This window comes from Macrosteles quadrilineatus, unplaced genomic scaffold (assembly GCF_028750875.1).
Source record: "Macrosteles quadrilineatus isolate MER2022 unplaced genomic scaffold, UCM_ALF_1.0 Scaffold_1__1_contigs__length_201487025, whole genome shotgun sequence".
NCBI lineage: Eukaryota > Metazoa > Arthropoda > Insecta > Hemiptera > Cicadellidae > Macrosteles > Macrosteles quadrilineatus.
In genome coordinates, this window is record NW_026542594.1 from 68,220,092 (window position 1) to 68,234,873 (window position 14,782).

The 14,782-nt window shown below is 37.3% G+C and overlaps 1 protein-coding gene across 1 annotated transcript in view; it reads right to left on the reverse strand.

Moving 5' to 3' along the window:
* The window catches only part of LOC128983515 (charged multivesicular body protein 2b-B), a 61,836-nt gene extending 54,115 nt beyond the window's left edge, over positions 1-7,721 (reverse strand). Inside the window, exons 1-2 of the mRNA XM_054402816.1 lie at positions 7,294-7,721; positions 3,307-3,398 (exon numbers count right to left, since the gene is read on the reverse strand). Coding sequence (XP_054258791.1) covers positions 3,307-3,398; positions 7,294-7,339 — 138 coding nt within the window. The 5' untranslated portion in view covers positions 7,340-7,721. The remainder of the gene's footprint in view (positions 1-3,306; positions 3,399-7,293) is intronic.
* Between the last annotated feature and the right edge of the window lie 7,061 nt (positions 7,722-14,782).

The window sequence follows — 14,782 nt, forward strand, 5'->3', positions numbered from 1 at the left end:
ACAAAACAAAGACATTTAAATTAATAGATGAAACAAAGACACTTGACGGAACATACCGCCCCCTTTGAACCAAAAAGGTTCAACAAAAGAGAAATTGAAAAAATATAAAATTTTTATGAGAATTTACCAGAGTGGGTTGAAAAATTATTTACAGAATGCAGCTTAATGGTATGAAGACACTTTGAATGATGGTCTTGAATGAGGATCAGCTAGTCTGTAGCTAGGAGGAGCTGGTGTGTTTTAGCAAACAGGGTCTACACATTGAGGTTTTCTTTCTTGAGGTTCCACTTGAAACAACGCTGATGAGGGGTCTTAAAATATTCTTGACTCCAACGGCAGCATAGGCTTTGGGTGATGTCTTGAGGTAAATTATCAATAAGAGGTGAGATCTTTGTTGGGTCAGGAACAGTTGTCAGAGAAGAGTTGATAAGAAAATGGCCAGGAGTTACAGCTGTCAGTTTTGAAGGTTTTGAGTTCGCTATTGCTTCTTTTTGTTCTTGGTTGGAGTGATTTCTGTTATCAGCCATAGGCTTAGTAGGATTCAAAAAATGTAGGAGTGTGTGATGAAGTTTCAAACAGGTCTTACAAGTATTAGTAGACTTGCAGCGTTTAGCAAAGTGATTACCAAGGCCATTTGTGCAGCGTTTTAAGTCGCGTACAACTTTAAGCCTTTCTTGCGGGGTTTTACTATTAAAGACAGGGCAACTGTATATTTTGTGATTTTTATGGCAGCAAAAACATTTCAAATCATTTGAAGTACATATCAAAGCCATAGGAGGATGTTGAAACTGAATTGATTCATCAATTTGACGTGGAACTTGGTGAGGGTTGAATATTTGGAGAGGAGCTACTTGTGGAGCGTGACAGAGAGAGGCATCTTCACTGTTGTTACAAAAGTCTTTGAGAAATTTAATTATTTCACTTGCTTGAGGAAAATCAGAAGAATTTATGCGTTTTGATTTGAAAACTTGACAGAGGTTGGAATTCATTTTTTGTAAGATCAACATACTTAGTAGGTAGTTGTCTTCCATGACATTATAGTCAAGAACACTAAGAGCTTGTTCATTTTCGTTGAACTCATTTAAAAATGATCTAAGGTTTTTGATAGATTTGTCAGTTATATTGGGCAAATCGACAATTTTACTGAGGTGGACAGAGATTAGCCTACGCTTCGAGTGATATCTTTCCCGTAAAGCATTATAGGCTACTGTATAGTTGCCAGACGAGATCGGCAAGGATTTGATTAAATGTAAGGCTTCGCCTTTAAGTGAACTTATCAAGTACTGGTGTTTTTCAACAAGGGATAAGCTACTGTTGTTGTGGATAGTAGTATCAAAAAGGTTAATATAGGATATCCATGTTTTAGTGTCACCATTGAAGGACTTCAGTTCTAGCTTAGGCAATTTTACTATGCTTGTAGTAGGCCTAGAAGTTGGGTTTGATGTTACTGAGTTAATTGACAAGTGTTCATCATTAGAGTTCTGAATAAGAGGAGAAATTTCGGTTTGAATGTTAATTGATAGTTCTGTTATGTCGTTCTGGAGCTTTAAAATAGCTTCTTCATTGTCAGAAAAAACGTTAGTATCGTCATCAATGTCAAGAAGCTTATCTAGGTTAGATTCAAAATTGGCAGAAATGGTTTTAGCTTCGTGCAAATAAAGGTTAAGTTTAGCGGTTTGAGCTTCTGTTATTTCTGATGGACATGATTGAATATACTCACTGATCGTATTTAATTTATTTAATTGCAATTTGCATCTATTAGAAAATGTGGAAAATCTCATTTTGCAAGTTAGGCCTAGATAGTAGTCGAGATATTGTAAATGGATGGAGTAATTTGAGGATAAGGACGACTGAGGAATAAAATCAGGGTTTCTTTATTATTTCCAGGTTGATATTAATTTATTTTGTTAACTTACGATGAGATGCGAACGCGGTGCGTTGTCTTCATTGTCTTCGAAGTACAAACATAACATAACCTTACTTTTCCTTCATGACGTTTGAAGCTGAAGTTGTAGACGAAATGAAGTGTCGAAGTGATGAATGCGGAGCGGAACTAGCAGAACGATGACGATGTTGAACACTTGGAATGAGAGGAGTGTCGACTGTATCGTGACGTAGACGTAAAGTTCAAAATGGCGATGCGGTATTGTCTTTGGCGGCTTCACGATGGATGAAATACGTTCAACCGAGACATTGAAAATAAACTTGAGAAAAGTCGCACTAATGTTCGTAGATATAATCCGCGGCTCGATAGGACCAAAAATGTGCGGTGTATTTATAATAAAAAGAGGAAAAAGTCGAGGGTTTTGGTATAAAGAGGTTGATTTATTATGAGGAAAATAGAGTACGTGATGTTATGAGCGGTGATTCGAGACGAATAAATGCAACAATGAAAATTGAAATATGGTAATGTGATGGGATGTTAAAAAACAAAGACATTTAAATTAATAGATGAAACGAAGACACTTGACGGAACAGCTGCCGAGGTGAACTAAACATGTGATCATTGTTATTTTCCTTAAAACATGTAAAATAATGTTCATAAGCTTTCTTTTGAAAACTTGTGAGCTTCGATTCGTATACAGTAATAGTTATAGAATCTTACTTATTTCCTAAATCAATGACAAAATCACAGAGTAAATAAACTAACCTCATAGTTCTATAGAATATTATTTTATTCAACCAGCTGTTAGTTAAATAACAAATTACATTGCCCTAAAACAACCTAAATATTTTAAAGACTGTTCAAAAAAATAGAACATTTAGTATTTATTTTACTATGTATATTTAAATAAACTCTCATCCTCTTACCGAATAAATGAACGTATCAATGATAATAACCTTACACATAGTATAAATAAGTAAATTCTACGTAGGCCTATGTCATTCCATTTTCATCCAAATGCTGAATTTGTGTCGTAAACGCTGAATGTTTACAGCTGATACGTTAAGCAAATGGTTTTATACCAAAAGCTAGAGTAGAATTTTAGCGTCGGATGCTAGACTTTTTAAAATTTTAAACTTAATTTCTAAAGAACTGAAACCCTAAACTAAAATTATGGCTTCGACATTCCCTAGTTCTCAACATTATCAGTTCTTTCAACACAAAAATCATGAAAATCCGTCAAGTGGTTGATTCAGAATCGTGAAATAAAAAACCCTGTCACGTTTTAACATATATGATTAATAACACTGGTAACACAGTGCAATAGTTCAGCTTTATTAGGCCTAAATTAATTTTTACCTATCAGCTTTATTTCATTAGGTTCTTATCAACAGAGATAGGCCTACTGTGTCTCTACTCACTAATTTCTTTTCTTCTCTTTCTAATTCCCTTCGGTCTCTTTCAATTTCTCGCCCAGCTTTGCGAAGTGCTTTATCATTTTCTCGCTGCTGTTCTGTAAACATAATAACAATAACAAATATTTACTAGATAGTAATTAAAGTGATCCGATTTAGATAAAATTTTGTATAAACAAGTAAACCTACATTTATTCGAACGAGTTCTCAAACCAGAATGATCGGACTATGGGAACGGGGGTTTAATGGGGTAAAAAGGGGTTTTCCCATTTTTCACCTAAAAAACACAATATTTCACAATTTATTTCTAAACCACTTTGTAGAGCTTAAAAAAACAAATAATTTAGTAGGCCTATAATGAAGCGTTATTGTGCACCTAATGGTTACGGAGAAAATTCCAAAAAAAATTAAATTTTAAATTCCCATGTTATTCTTATGAAGAATAAATCAACTGTTGTAATTCGCTTGTTTATGAACATATTTTGATCTAATTTGGAAAATACACAAAACACACACTACTACTAAACTAAACACACTGACTAAACTATTAACATTTTACAACAAAAAACAACCCTCCCGGTTGCAGCAAACCTAAGTACTCGTTAAACTAATTCTATTTAAATAGGGAATAAATGTGATATATTTAAGTAGGCATTTTAGTGTAAATCCTATCAGGCTAATGGAAATTCGCTTAGTCTGAAGGTTTGCTGCGGCGGGGGTACGCTAAACCCTGTATTCCCTATATGGGAAAGTCGCTAAAAGCCAACAAAGTATAAGAGATAAGTTAGTACTTACCTAGTACAAGATTATGTAGGCCTAGGCCTATAATAACTTAAGTCAATCTATATACATATTTAATACGGGACATGAAACTTTGTGAACATAAGGCATTTTTGTTTCAAGATTTAACCCCACGTATTATATAGGTACAAAAATGTTCGTCTAGGTGTGTAGATGTGCAAACTGGCTTTAGATTTTCAAAATATATATTTTTAAGGGTGTGGGCTGCCCTCAAAGTTCCTTCCATAAGGATAACATTGTGATTGATTTGAATGTTATTATATTCTGAAACAGATGTCAATACTGTTTCAATGAAATGGCGACCAGTGCATTAGCTTAAACAAAAATTAAATCCTAGCTGTTTATTTTGGTTTTGAAATGTAAACAGTTTGCATGTTTTTTAAATAATTCGAAGCCCGGCAAAGTAATGTTACCTATAGGACACGACGGGAGAAAAGTTTTACATTAAATTTTCGTTTAAACATGGCAAGGACCCGACAACAAAGAAATATTGCCGGTCGGACACGGCGAGTCAACATACTGCAAGCAATGCAAAACGTAAGAGACCCAGACAAGGAGCTGGAACAGTTAGTGGCAACGTGTACTTAGAAAATTAGGCCTACACTGACAAATATAAGAATTCAGCAGCATTTACTTGCCGAGATGGCATTAAAATGTCAGAAATGTGGTGTGCTACATTTTAAAGAAAGAACAAAGAGGACGAGGCGATTTTCATCCTGCTGCCATAAAGGAAAAGTGAATCTTCCACCATACCGAGAAATCTATTATATTCAGAGCCTACTTAATAGGCTAGAGCAAATCATTTGAGCAGAAACTACAAAGAGAACATTAGATCGTACAACTCTGCGCTCGCAATGGTCAGCACTCAAACTAAAATTGAAGAATATAACGGTGGAGGGCCTTTCATGTATAAGGTGCACGACACAATTTATCACTCAATATTGGCACCTTTCAACCGTCAGAAGGGGAGGTCGGTCCCACATATGGCTAAATTTATATCTACGACGTCGAAACCGCTCTTTAAAAAAGAATGCTAAACAAAGCTAATGGCTCTTGCAGCACTGAACTCATGCACATTTTGACTCAACATTTGGTTGGTAGGTACAGTATTAATCCATACGCGCAAGTGTTCAGAATGATGAGCTCCGTCCTGCCAAATACTCCTACTGAACAGCAAAAAGAACTTAGAATGCATATAGCCAATGATCGAGCCCAAGAGCAAAGTCGATACAACGACCCAACTTCTAATGACGTTGCTAAAAAATGTTTGATTCTTGATATAATATCCTAATTCATTATTCGTGCGAATTCGTACAGGTTCACCTAGTTTGTATTAATAGGCCTATTTAAATAAAAAACAAAAACAATAACATTGACGAATCTTTTCATTGGTTGTATCCCCATGTTTCCTATTAGGGCCTAAATAGTTTCTTTTTATTCATTGTAGGCCTTAATTATTCCTTGGTTTTCTATTAAGTATTTGGTATAAAAAACTGTTCTAAACCAACAAAACCTAACCTAACATGCTGTATGATTACATGAATCAGTTTAGTAAGAGAAAGAGCATATGGGGAAGCTAGGCCGGGCTTTATGAGGATTCGTGACTAAGTCTTTTGAAGGTAAGTTATCAGTAGGCCTAGGTTAGATTAAGTAAGTTAATGTGTAGGTTATAGGCCTAACTTAACTTAGGAGATCGGTTTGTTTCGATGTTCACCCATATTGTTTTTATCTTTTGGATAGTTGATTAAATGACGAGACAATCACTTAAATATTATAGAATAGGCTAACTCAATAGATGTTAGTGATACAGATCGGTACAAGGACCGCAAAATATCAATATTTTGTATCGATACGTGGGAGTGTATCGATATGCCCGTATCGATACACCTATAGCCAATATCGTATCGAATATCGTATTGTTTATTTATTAATATAACTTAGGGCCTAAATCTTATTTTTATGGTATGAAAATTTTCTTCCCATCCTCCTCCCCTCAAAAGTAGTTGTGGAAATTTGATATTTTACCCTAGCATCTTCAAAAACACTGATAAAACACATATTTTCAGCTATGTTTTACAAATAACCTCAAAACTAGGGCCACCATTAACGGAAGTGGGGACCCTCATTATCCATATTACTTATACTATTTAATGTGTAAGTGGCATACCCGTCCATCATTTTTAGTAGGTACTTTTTGGTTCAATTAATTATCCCTGTGTAAAAACTAGGAAAACAATAACTAACAAATGTTTTCCAATTTTGAGGGTTCACCGGAATTTGGAGGTTATGTAGCCTATGTATGTTCACAGAGGATACGCGTCCGGTAACCAGACGTGGATTAGGCGTCCGGTAGTGACGTCACCGGGTTGTGGGGTCCCGGAACGCCATTACCACAACGATACGATATTCGGCCAGCGTTGTTCGTGGTGTAGTGGATAGAGTGCTCGGCTGATAACCAAGAGGTCCTTGGTTCGAAATCTACCGGTTTCTTTAACTTTTTGTCCCAGATTTTGCTTTGAATGTAGGCCTAATTCCTTCTTAACTGTACATCTTTTGTTAGAATTTTTGGCATTAGTAATTTTATGTTATCAAGAGAATTGAGCCTTCATTTGAATTTTTTCATTATCAGCAAGTTTGGTTGGTTTGGTTAGGTTATGACAGTAACTGCCGGACGCCTAATCCAGGTCCGGTTACCGGACGCGTATCCTCTGCGATGTATGTTTGATACAAATAAAAAGACACAGGAAGGAAACGGCTTTTCTGAGGTAAGATTACAAGCACTAACCCTCTTTACAAGCTTGTAAGTCACAATGTATTATTATTTGTCTATGCAGCTTGTATATTTGAGATATTTAAATAAAAAAAAAATATATAAATAAACAATACGATACGATATCTTATCCGATACAGATAAAAATCTATAAGTTTACATGAGGATATGATACGATACACGTATCGATACACCACGTTCCAATACGTACATTGACCCGTATCGCACATCACTAATAGATGTTTGGGGGGAGTGACAAAGACTAGCCATGTTAAACGCCATGTTAGATGCCATTGTTAAACATGTAGGCCTAGGCCTAGGCTAAATAAAATTGGAATTAGTTAAGCTATATTTTTAAAATAGAGCAGCATTTTGGAATTAAGTTAAGTAAGGCCTATATATTTTCTTAGTTGAATACTAACCTTTGACAGTGGGCTTTTTTCCAAAAATGCTGTCCAAAAAACTCATCTTGTACTGTAAAGTTTAGTCAGCGTTGTGATAAAAATGTACATTAAATGTTTTTAATAGGCAAATGTATAAGTTTACTTATGTTATGACATTTTCATTTTCCTCCGTTAACTTATAAGTAACGCTTAAGTTCATGTGCTAGAGCTAACAGAGGTTTGTCGATTTACTAGTTTCAGAGATTGATAATGACGGGCTGGTTCTGGTACTACTGTAATGCTAAATGCTATAATCGTGCTAGGCTAAATAAAAAATAAAGAGTTAGGCCCTACTTCACTAAATTAATGTAGGCTATTGAATGACAGTGACAGTAAGTGACAGGAGATGATATTATAGGTTAAGTTTATGTTTATCCCGATCAGGCGATCACGAAACCCCATCGGACCGGACTGGAGCTGGGTACTGGGCGGAAGTGACTACTGACTGGACAAGTGGACTAGTAAGACTGGGCTTGTGTTAGGTTTCTGATTCTGCCTTCTGCACATGCGTTTCAATTCAATCGCAGATTACTACTTATCTTATTTCCTTTCTTATTACTTAGTTATTTCTTATTTATTATAGTAGACAATTAATTTCATAACTAGATAACCCGTTGCTTGAAATCGAGCAAAATTGCTACTTGTAATGAATATAGAACAAATCATAAACAGCAAGAGCTCAATCGAAGAATCACTCTAAAGTAATCTATGACTGATTATAGAAATTTGAAATATATTATGTTGTAAAAGATTATATAAATTATATAAAATTATTGGAATATAGATCCGCTCTCATACTATTTTGGTATTGGTTATCTCTCATGTACAGAAGCCGGTGCACTCTGTGCGCAAGTAGATGACAACCACACACTGTAAAGTGAGCTTTTCAGACCTAAGCTAAATACATCTCTTGACGCCAACCAGTAAATTCCGCCTTTGCAATGGTCAGCTCTCAAGCTCATTAAGTTGAGAGGATCTATAATTTCAAGATCCATGACACGTTTTGCCACCGAGTAGGTCCTCTAATTCCTCAAGAATACCCACAGATGTATAAGTACGACGTTGGCCCTGGAAACTGGAACCTAACAGAGCATCAACACAATTCAAACAAAAAACGCAAATAAAAAATATCCGGGAAATATGGTCACAATGCCAATCCATTTGCCCAATCTTTAAAGACTGAGGCAGAAATTTGTAGGGACGAGATGCTCCTATAGGAGTCAACTGAGATTCTTATGTACATAATAAGAGACAAAAGAAGTGACTTCCCTCGCTACAATGATGCCACCTGTTAGATGTCGCAGCTATTTTTAAAGCTGAAAAGAAGCACCCCCACCACCTGGCCAAATAAATCATAGTTTTTTTTAGTTTTTTTACTAATAACCTTAAACGCCGTATTCATCTAGATCCGTCATTAGATCCACTTGCTTATTGTCCTCTTATGTTCCCAACCGGAGACTTGATTGGGGCCCCTAAACACGCATAAAACAGAACATATCGTAGAAATAATTTAACTATGCTATATAAATGTGTTAATGTTTCTCACATGAGTATGACTATTGCATCGACGGTAGAAGTCTCAGCGTGGTCGAGAAATTCAGGGATCTTGGTGATCTGTCCCTTCACTCAGCCCACATGATCACCTAATCCATATCCTCAAGAAGTATCTTCTCTACTGGGGTTTATTCATCGCTCTACAATATCTCTCAAGTATTCCATGGCACTTGTCACGCTGTACAAATCCCTAGTAAAACCAATCTTGGAGTACTGTTCCGTCATCTGAAATCCTTATCAAACTGGCCACATTGAAATCTTACAGGATTTAACAGGATTCAAACACGATTTCTCAAACTACAGGGTCTAAAACTCGGGTTTCCTTTCCTCGACGTTCCTCTACAGGTCTCGAGGTGCAGTTCGGCCTTCAACCGCTTCCCCTGAGATGACAAGTCAACGAAAGAAGAACAACGACATTGTCTTTCTTTTCAAACTGGCAAATGATGGGATCATTGACTGCCCCGAACTCCTGAACGAAGTAGACTTTAACGCTCCAAGAGGAAACCGATCCAGGGGCCCTATTTTTGAAATGGTTGACTGTTGAGTTGAGTGTCGAGTCATTCTATTTCCAATAGTTTCGTATTTTTGAAACGGTTGACGGTGGACTTATACAACCAAAACTACTCAACACCTATCGAGCTGTTGAGTGGAGGTTGATTGCACTTTCTTCTTCCTCTCTTTCGGCAAAAAATTACTCTTTTTGAGACGACGCCATATTGTTTTGTTGTTGCTTTAATTTACTAATTGCGATTTAGAGGTTATGTATTTGTTGTCAATGTATTAGCACCCAATTATGCGATTGTTTTCCGTAGAATAATCGCATTTTAATTTTATTTACTGTTCAATACTAGACTATTTAATCAAGGGTTTTATTCTTGTTGGAATGTTTGAAATAGACTAGGCATACTAATTGAACTTATTATAAGATAATTATTGTTATTAGACCTATGATTTAAGGTATTAAAGATTGTGGTAGAGAGAAACAATATCATAGTTTGTTTCAATACCATTCACCTAATAACGGGATCAAATTAATTTAAGTTACGATATGCTTCCAGGGCAATGGCAAATAGCCGCTTTAACCTAAATAAAAAACAATTAAAAATGACATAAAACAAACCGATGAAGGAAACTAAAATAAGGTGATGTGTTCCGAAATAGAGACGAAGAAAGCAAATAATAATGTATTTAGGATGAGTGTAGGACCTAAAGTAAAGTGCAGCCTATGCCTAAACTTATAATTAGCTACACCCTAAAACAAACATCCATAGTAAATTTTATTTTTTATACTTAAGTTTATTACTTTATTTAGTTTACTTTAGTTTATTACTTAAGTTAAGGTACTTTGCAATCACTAAGATTAAGCAAGACATAACCTCAATCTCAATCTCTCAAGAACGGAGTTGACAGTTTACCTAAGTGTCTCGAAATATGGCAGATTGAGGAGATTAGCTGCCAGATTTTAGAGTAAGAAGATGTTAAATCGAAGTCCGCAAGAACTCTGCATTGTGATTGGTTCAAAATGACGTCATCTGAATTTTTGACGGTCGTATGCTCTACATTTCCACCACGAGTCTCTCAACTAGTGATTCCCAACTCGCTTCCCAACTGTTGGGTTTCAAAAATACCAAATCATGTTGTTGGTTGAGTTGAGTGCTGACGATTGACTCAACTGTCAACCATTTCAAAAATAGGGCCCCAGAGCTGTCTTCAAAAGGAGATATCAGCCCACGAATTATACCCTTTATGGAATCTCCAGACTGCTGAGGTTTAGCGAAGACGTCTGTCCACACCTAGGCTTCTTTTGGGCCATCACCAGCGTCTTTTAGACATGAAGTCCATTGGCTGCTCTTCTGACACACCTCTCCTCTCTTTATCAGTGTTTTGGTTGTTCAGTGAACACGAAGCGGCGAGCGGCGAGCGGTCAGGTAGCTCTTGACGAGCCTGTAGATCGAGCTGGGTAGAGGGGAGGACGCCAGCTTGTAGAGAAGCCCCTCGTGCCAGACCCGGTCGAAGGCTTTGCTCACGTCGATCAGGACCAGTGTTGCCAATGTGTGGGTAATTACCCAATTTGTGGGTAATTTGATGGGCTGTGGGTATTAATGTTGGTAATGGAAAATGTGTTGGTAATTTTGGGTAATTTTATCCTCGAGCATATCATATAGATTTATGTGTTTTTGGCCCCCATCGGCCCCATCGGGTTGTTGGATTGGCAATATTGCGCGTAATTGTGCTTCTACTGTCTAGCTTTCTTTGCTTTGCTAGCAATCTTCATCTATTCCTATTCCCATTTCCATTCTATCTCTACGTATTCTAACAAAATCCACTCCACTCCATCCAGATCCAGTCCATCCAGTAGTCCTAGTCCCTTCCCTTGACCCCTGTCCTGCACTCTGCAGTCTGCAATCTGCATAGTCCTGCTCCTGCAGTCCTACCTCAGGACTACAAACATAAATAGTCACGGCCGCCTTTATAGTCCTACCTAGTGTAGTCTGTGGTACAGAGGAGTGTGTAATAAGTCTGTCCTGTGGTACATAACTGAAATTGGGCGATGCCGATGTCTGTTACCACCTTTATAACTCGTTTCTTCGTGTGTTTTCCTAGGTCTCCTCCCTCCCTATATGTATTTTTGTACAGTTCTTAAATTATTTCATGCAAATTGAATCTAATAACTAATAATTTATTTTTATTAGCGGTGAGAATTAAATTTTTTTTTCATAGCTGTCCTGGTTTGGGTTTTTCATATATCAAGTTGTTTTGTTATATGTTATATGTATGATTTATCTATGGTTATATGCTATGAAATAAATATCGCGTAATAAGTCGCGCAGGCCAAACGCTGTTTGTGGGTAATTTTGGGTAATTTTACCATTGAGTGTGGGTATTTCAGTAAGTTTGCATTGGCAACACTGTTGTTCACTCACGTGGTGGTGCCTCTAAAGGGCCACACGCTAGACGCCGAGAAGTGCCGGTTCGTGTCCCGTGATGGGATTTGTGGTCTCGTAGTTCCTTGGTGGCGCCTTTAACCACACGCTCAACAGTGTGAAGTGCTGAATTTTCATTGTTGTTATGGCATACTACCAAAAAGATTTTTTTTCCAGAACCATACTTTTGTTTCCTTTTTAGCGAATTTCCTATATTATAGGGAATTAGCTATTATTGTAGTACTCATGGCAAGACCTAGACCCGGGACCGATTTACTTTTTCGTTTTGAGGTCCCTAGAGGCCAAAAACACCATCTGTTCAAATTCATATACAGGGTGAGGCAAGAGAACGCCACAATTTGTTTTAGATGGTGGTTAATTGTTGCAACAGGGAATGCTCAGCTGTGCTTATAACTTCCAATTAAACTATGCCATTTTAGTAAATATTATGCCTGAGGCTATGAACACTGAGATTTTGATGTGGAAACCTATTTTAAAAATAGTTAATACTGTTCAATGAAATGGCGACCATACATGGTAGGTATTTTAAGCCAAGTATGAATGGAGATGAGTGTAGGATGAGTGGCGTGATCTTGTAGTCTTGTTAGTGACTAAGGCTGACATTCCTTAGACACAGCTGTTAATTAATAGCCCATACAGCTAAAGACCTACAGTTTATAGTGGAATCCGAACCACATTTTTCCTTGGTATATACGAATTGGTCTAATTATCAGGATAGTACTGCGGATAGTCGTAGTACTCACTCGTGCGGACGTTAATCCACACCCACACCAGGGAGTATCGCATCCACAGTGCATGCCTTTAAATATCCACAATTCGTGACCTCATAGTAGCTGGATTACAGGACGACGCCACCCGTCCCAGTCAAATCTTGGTGTGATTCTTGTGCAAAACCCCAGAGATTGTTTAGACCACATTCCATCCTTGGTCAACATGGCGCTGTTCCCGATTGGAAAACAATGGTTAACTGGGTAAAATTATTTAGGATAAACGCTTAAACCTCAAAAATAATCGGTGGGTGCCGCAAAACTCTTTGTATACCAGCAAATGTTGAAAGAGTGCGAGTCACACAGTAACTCAAATTCCGAAGGGATTTTCCAGGAAGCTTTTGTTGTTGAAAGCTCGTTGTACGTTGGCTCCTTTTTTGGAAGGGGGGGGGGTTGTTCTAGTAAGCTACTTGAAGTTCGAGGTTTTTCAAAGTCGCCCCACAGATTTGCTTGAACTGAAGCTAAAGAATCGTCCAAAAACTAAAGCGAACCTTGAAATAATGCTGGAGGAGTATTTGATAAGAGGTGAACACCAGTCAGTCAGAGTGTCTACTCTCACGATAACACCTTTATCCAAAATTGCATCCAGTTCTTTTTTTTACAGCATCTTTATAGGGTAGGGGAACACGCCTTGGAACTTTGAAAGTGTACGGTTCAGCGTTTGGCTTTATATTATAATGAGCTTGTGCATCACCAAGACCACTGAAAAGTTTAGGGTATGATGTAATGGGATCAAATGAGCCAGTTGAGTTGACTCAAAACATCCTTCTTTTTAACTAGACCAAATTTTTCACTAACTTCTGCTCAAAAGGGTTCTATTAGCACCAGATATTACATAAAACTGAGACTTACAATATTGATTCTTGTACTTGATTGTACCCTCGAATACGCATATTAAGGACAGATCTGTTAGCTAGGCCCAATTAAAACTTTGTTACTTGAATTTAGTGGGTACATACAAAATTTCAATATTATCAATTATCAATTATTTAAGATGGGGACGCCACTATGTGCGTATTTTAACCCAAATATGAGTGAAGGATGAGTGTAGGATGAGTGGCGCGATCTTGTAGTCTTGTTAGTGACTAAGGCCGACATATTCCTTAGACACAGCTGTTAATTAATAGCCCATACAGCTAATGGCAATTAAGGGACCTAAAGTTTATAGTGGAATCCGAACCACATTTTTCCTTGTAATTTACGAATTGGTCTAATTATTAGGATAGTACTGCGGATAGTCGTAGTACTCACTAGTGCGGACGTTAATCCACACCAGGGAGCATCGCATCCACAGTGCATCCCTATAAATATCCACAATTCGTGACCTAATAGTTAGCTGGATTACAGGACGACGCCACCCGTCCCAGTCAACTTATAAAGTGATCGGGGCAAGACACAAACGTCAGCTCCAGTGTCTATCTTAGCTTGAATACATACTTCATTTAGTTTAACTTCAGCAGACCATTTTGCTTTAGGATTCTTTTGAGGATTAATAGACCCCATACATTTGTCACTCTTAATAACTTCATCTTGAAGGGGATTTGAATTTATTTCCTTGACATTTTTTGAACAGGCATCATTTAGCAAAATGGCCCTTCTTTTTACAGTTTCGACAGAAAATATTGCGGGCTGGACATTTTGGTCGTTCATGTTGAGTGTTACCTCACCACTGGCATTGATTGTAGTAATTGACACTGGACGCATTGGAATCAACTGGAGGTTTCTTAGCAAATTTAGTGCCCCAAGTCCTTGAAGTGACTTTATCTGCAGTTAGCGCATGTTCAGAAGACCTGGACCTCATCAATGATTGTTGCATTTTAACCGATTGGGATTGCTTAACATTTGAGACAGCAGAATTAAGTGTTAGATCTGTATTCATTTGTAGTTTTTCAGATACCCTAAACTTTTTTCTCTAATCGCTACAAAAAGTTGATCTCGTATACCCTCATCTTTATAAGAAGCAGGAAAATCGCATAGATCTGCAACATCTATTCTCTTGGTCAGAGTATGAAGACCAGCTCTTCAACTAGGACGTGTCTATAATTGTAGCCATATCTAACTCCCATAATTCTTACAAATCTTCTCTGAATTCTTTGTAATCGAGAAACGTAGATGCCATGGTAAGGTTTCCAAACCATCGACGCATATTCCAAAATTGGACGCAGGAGTATCTTGTAAAGGGTAGTTAAAGTTTTTATTGAA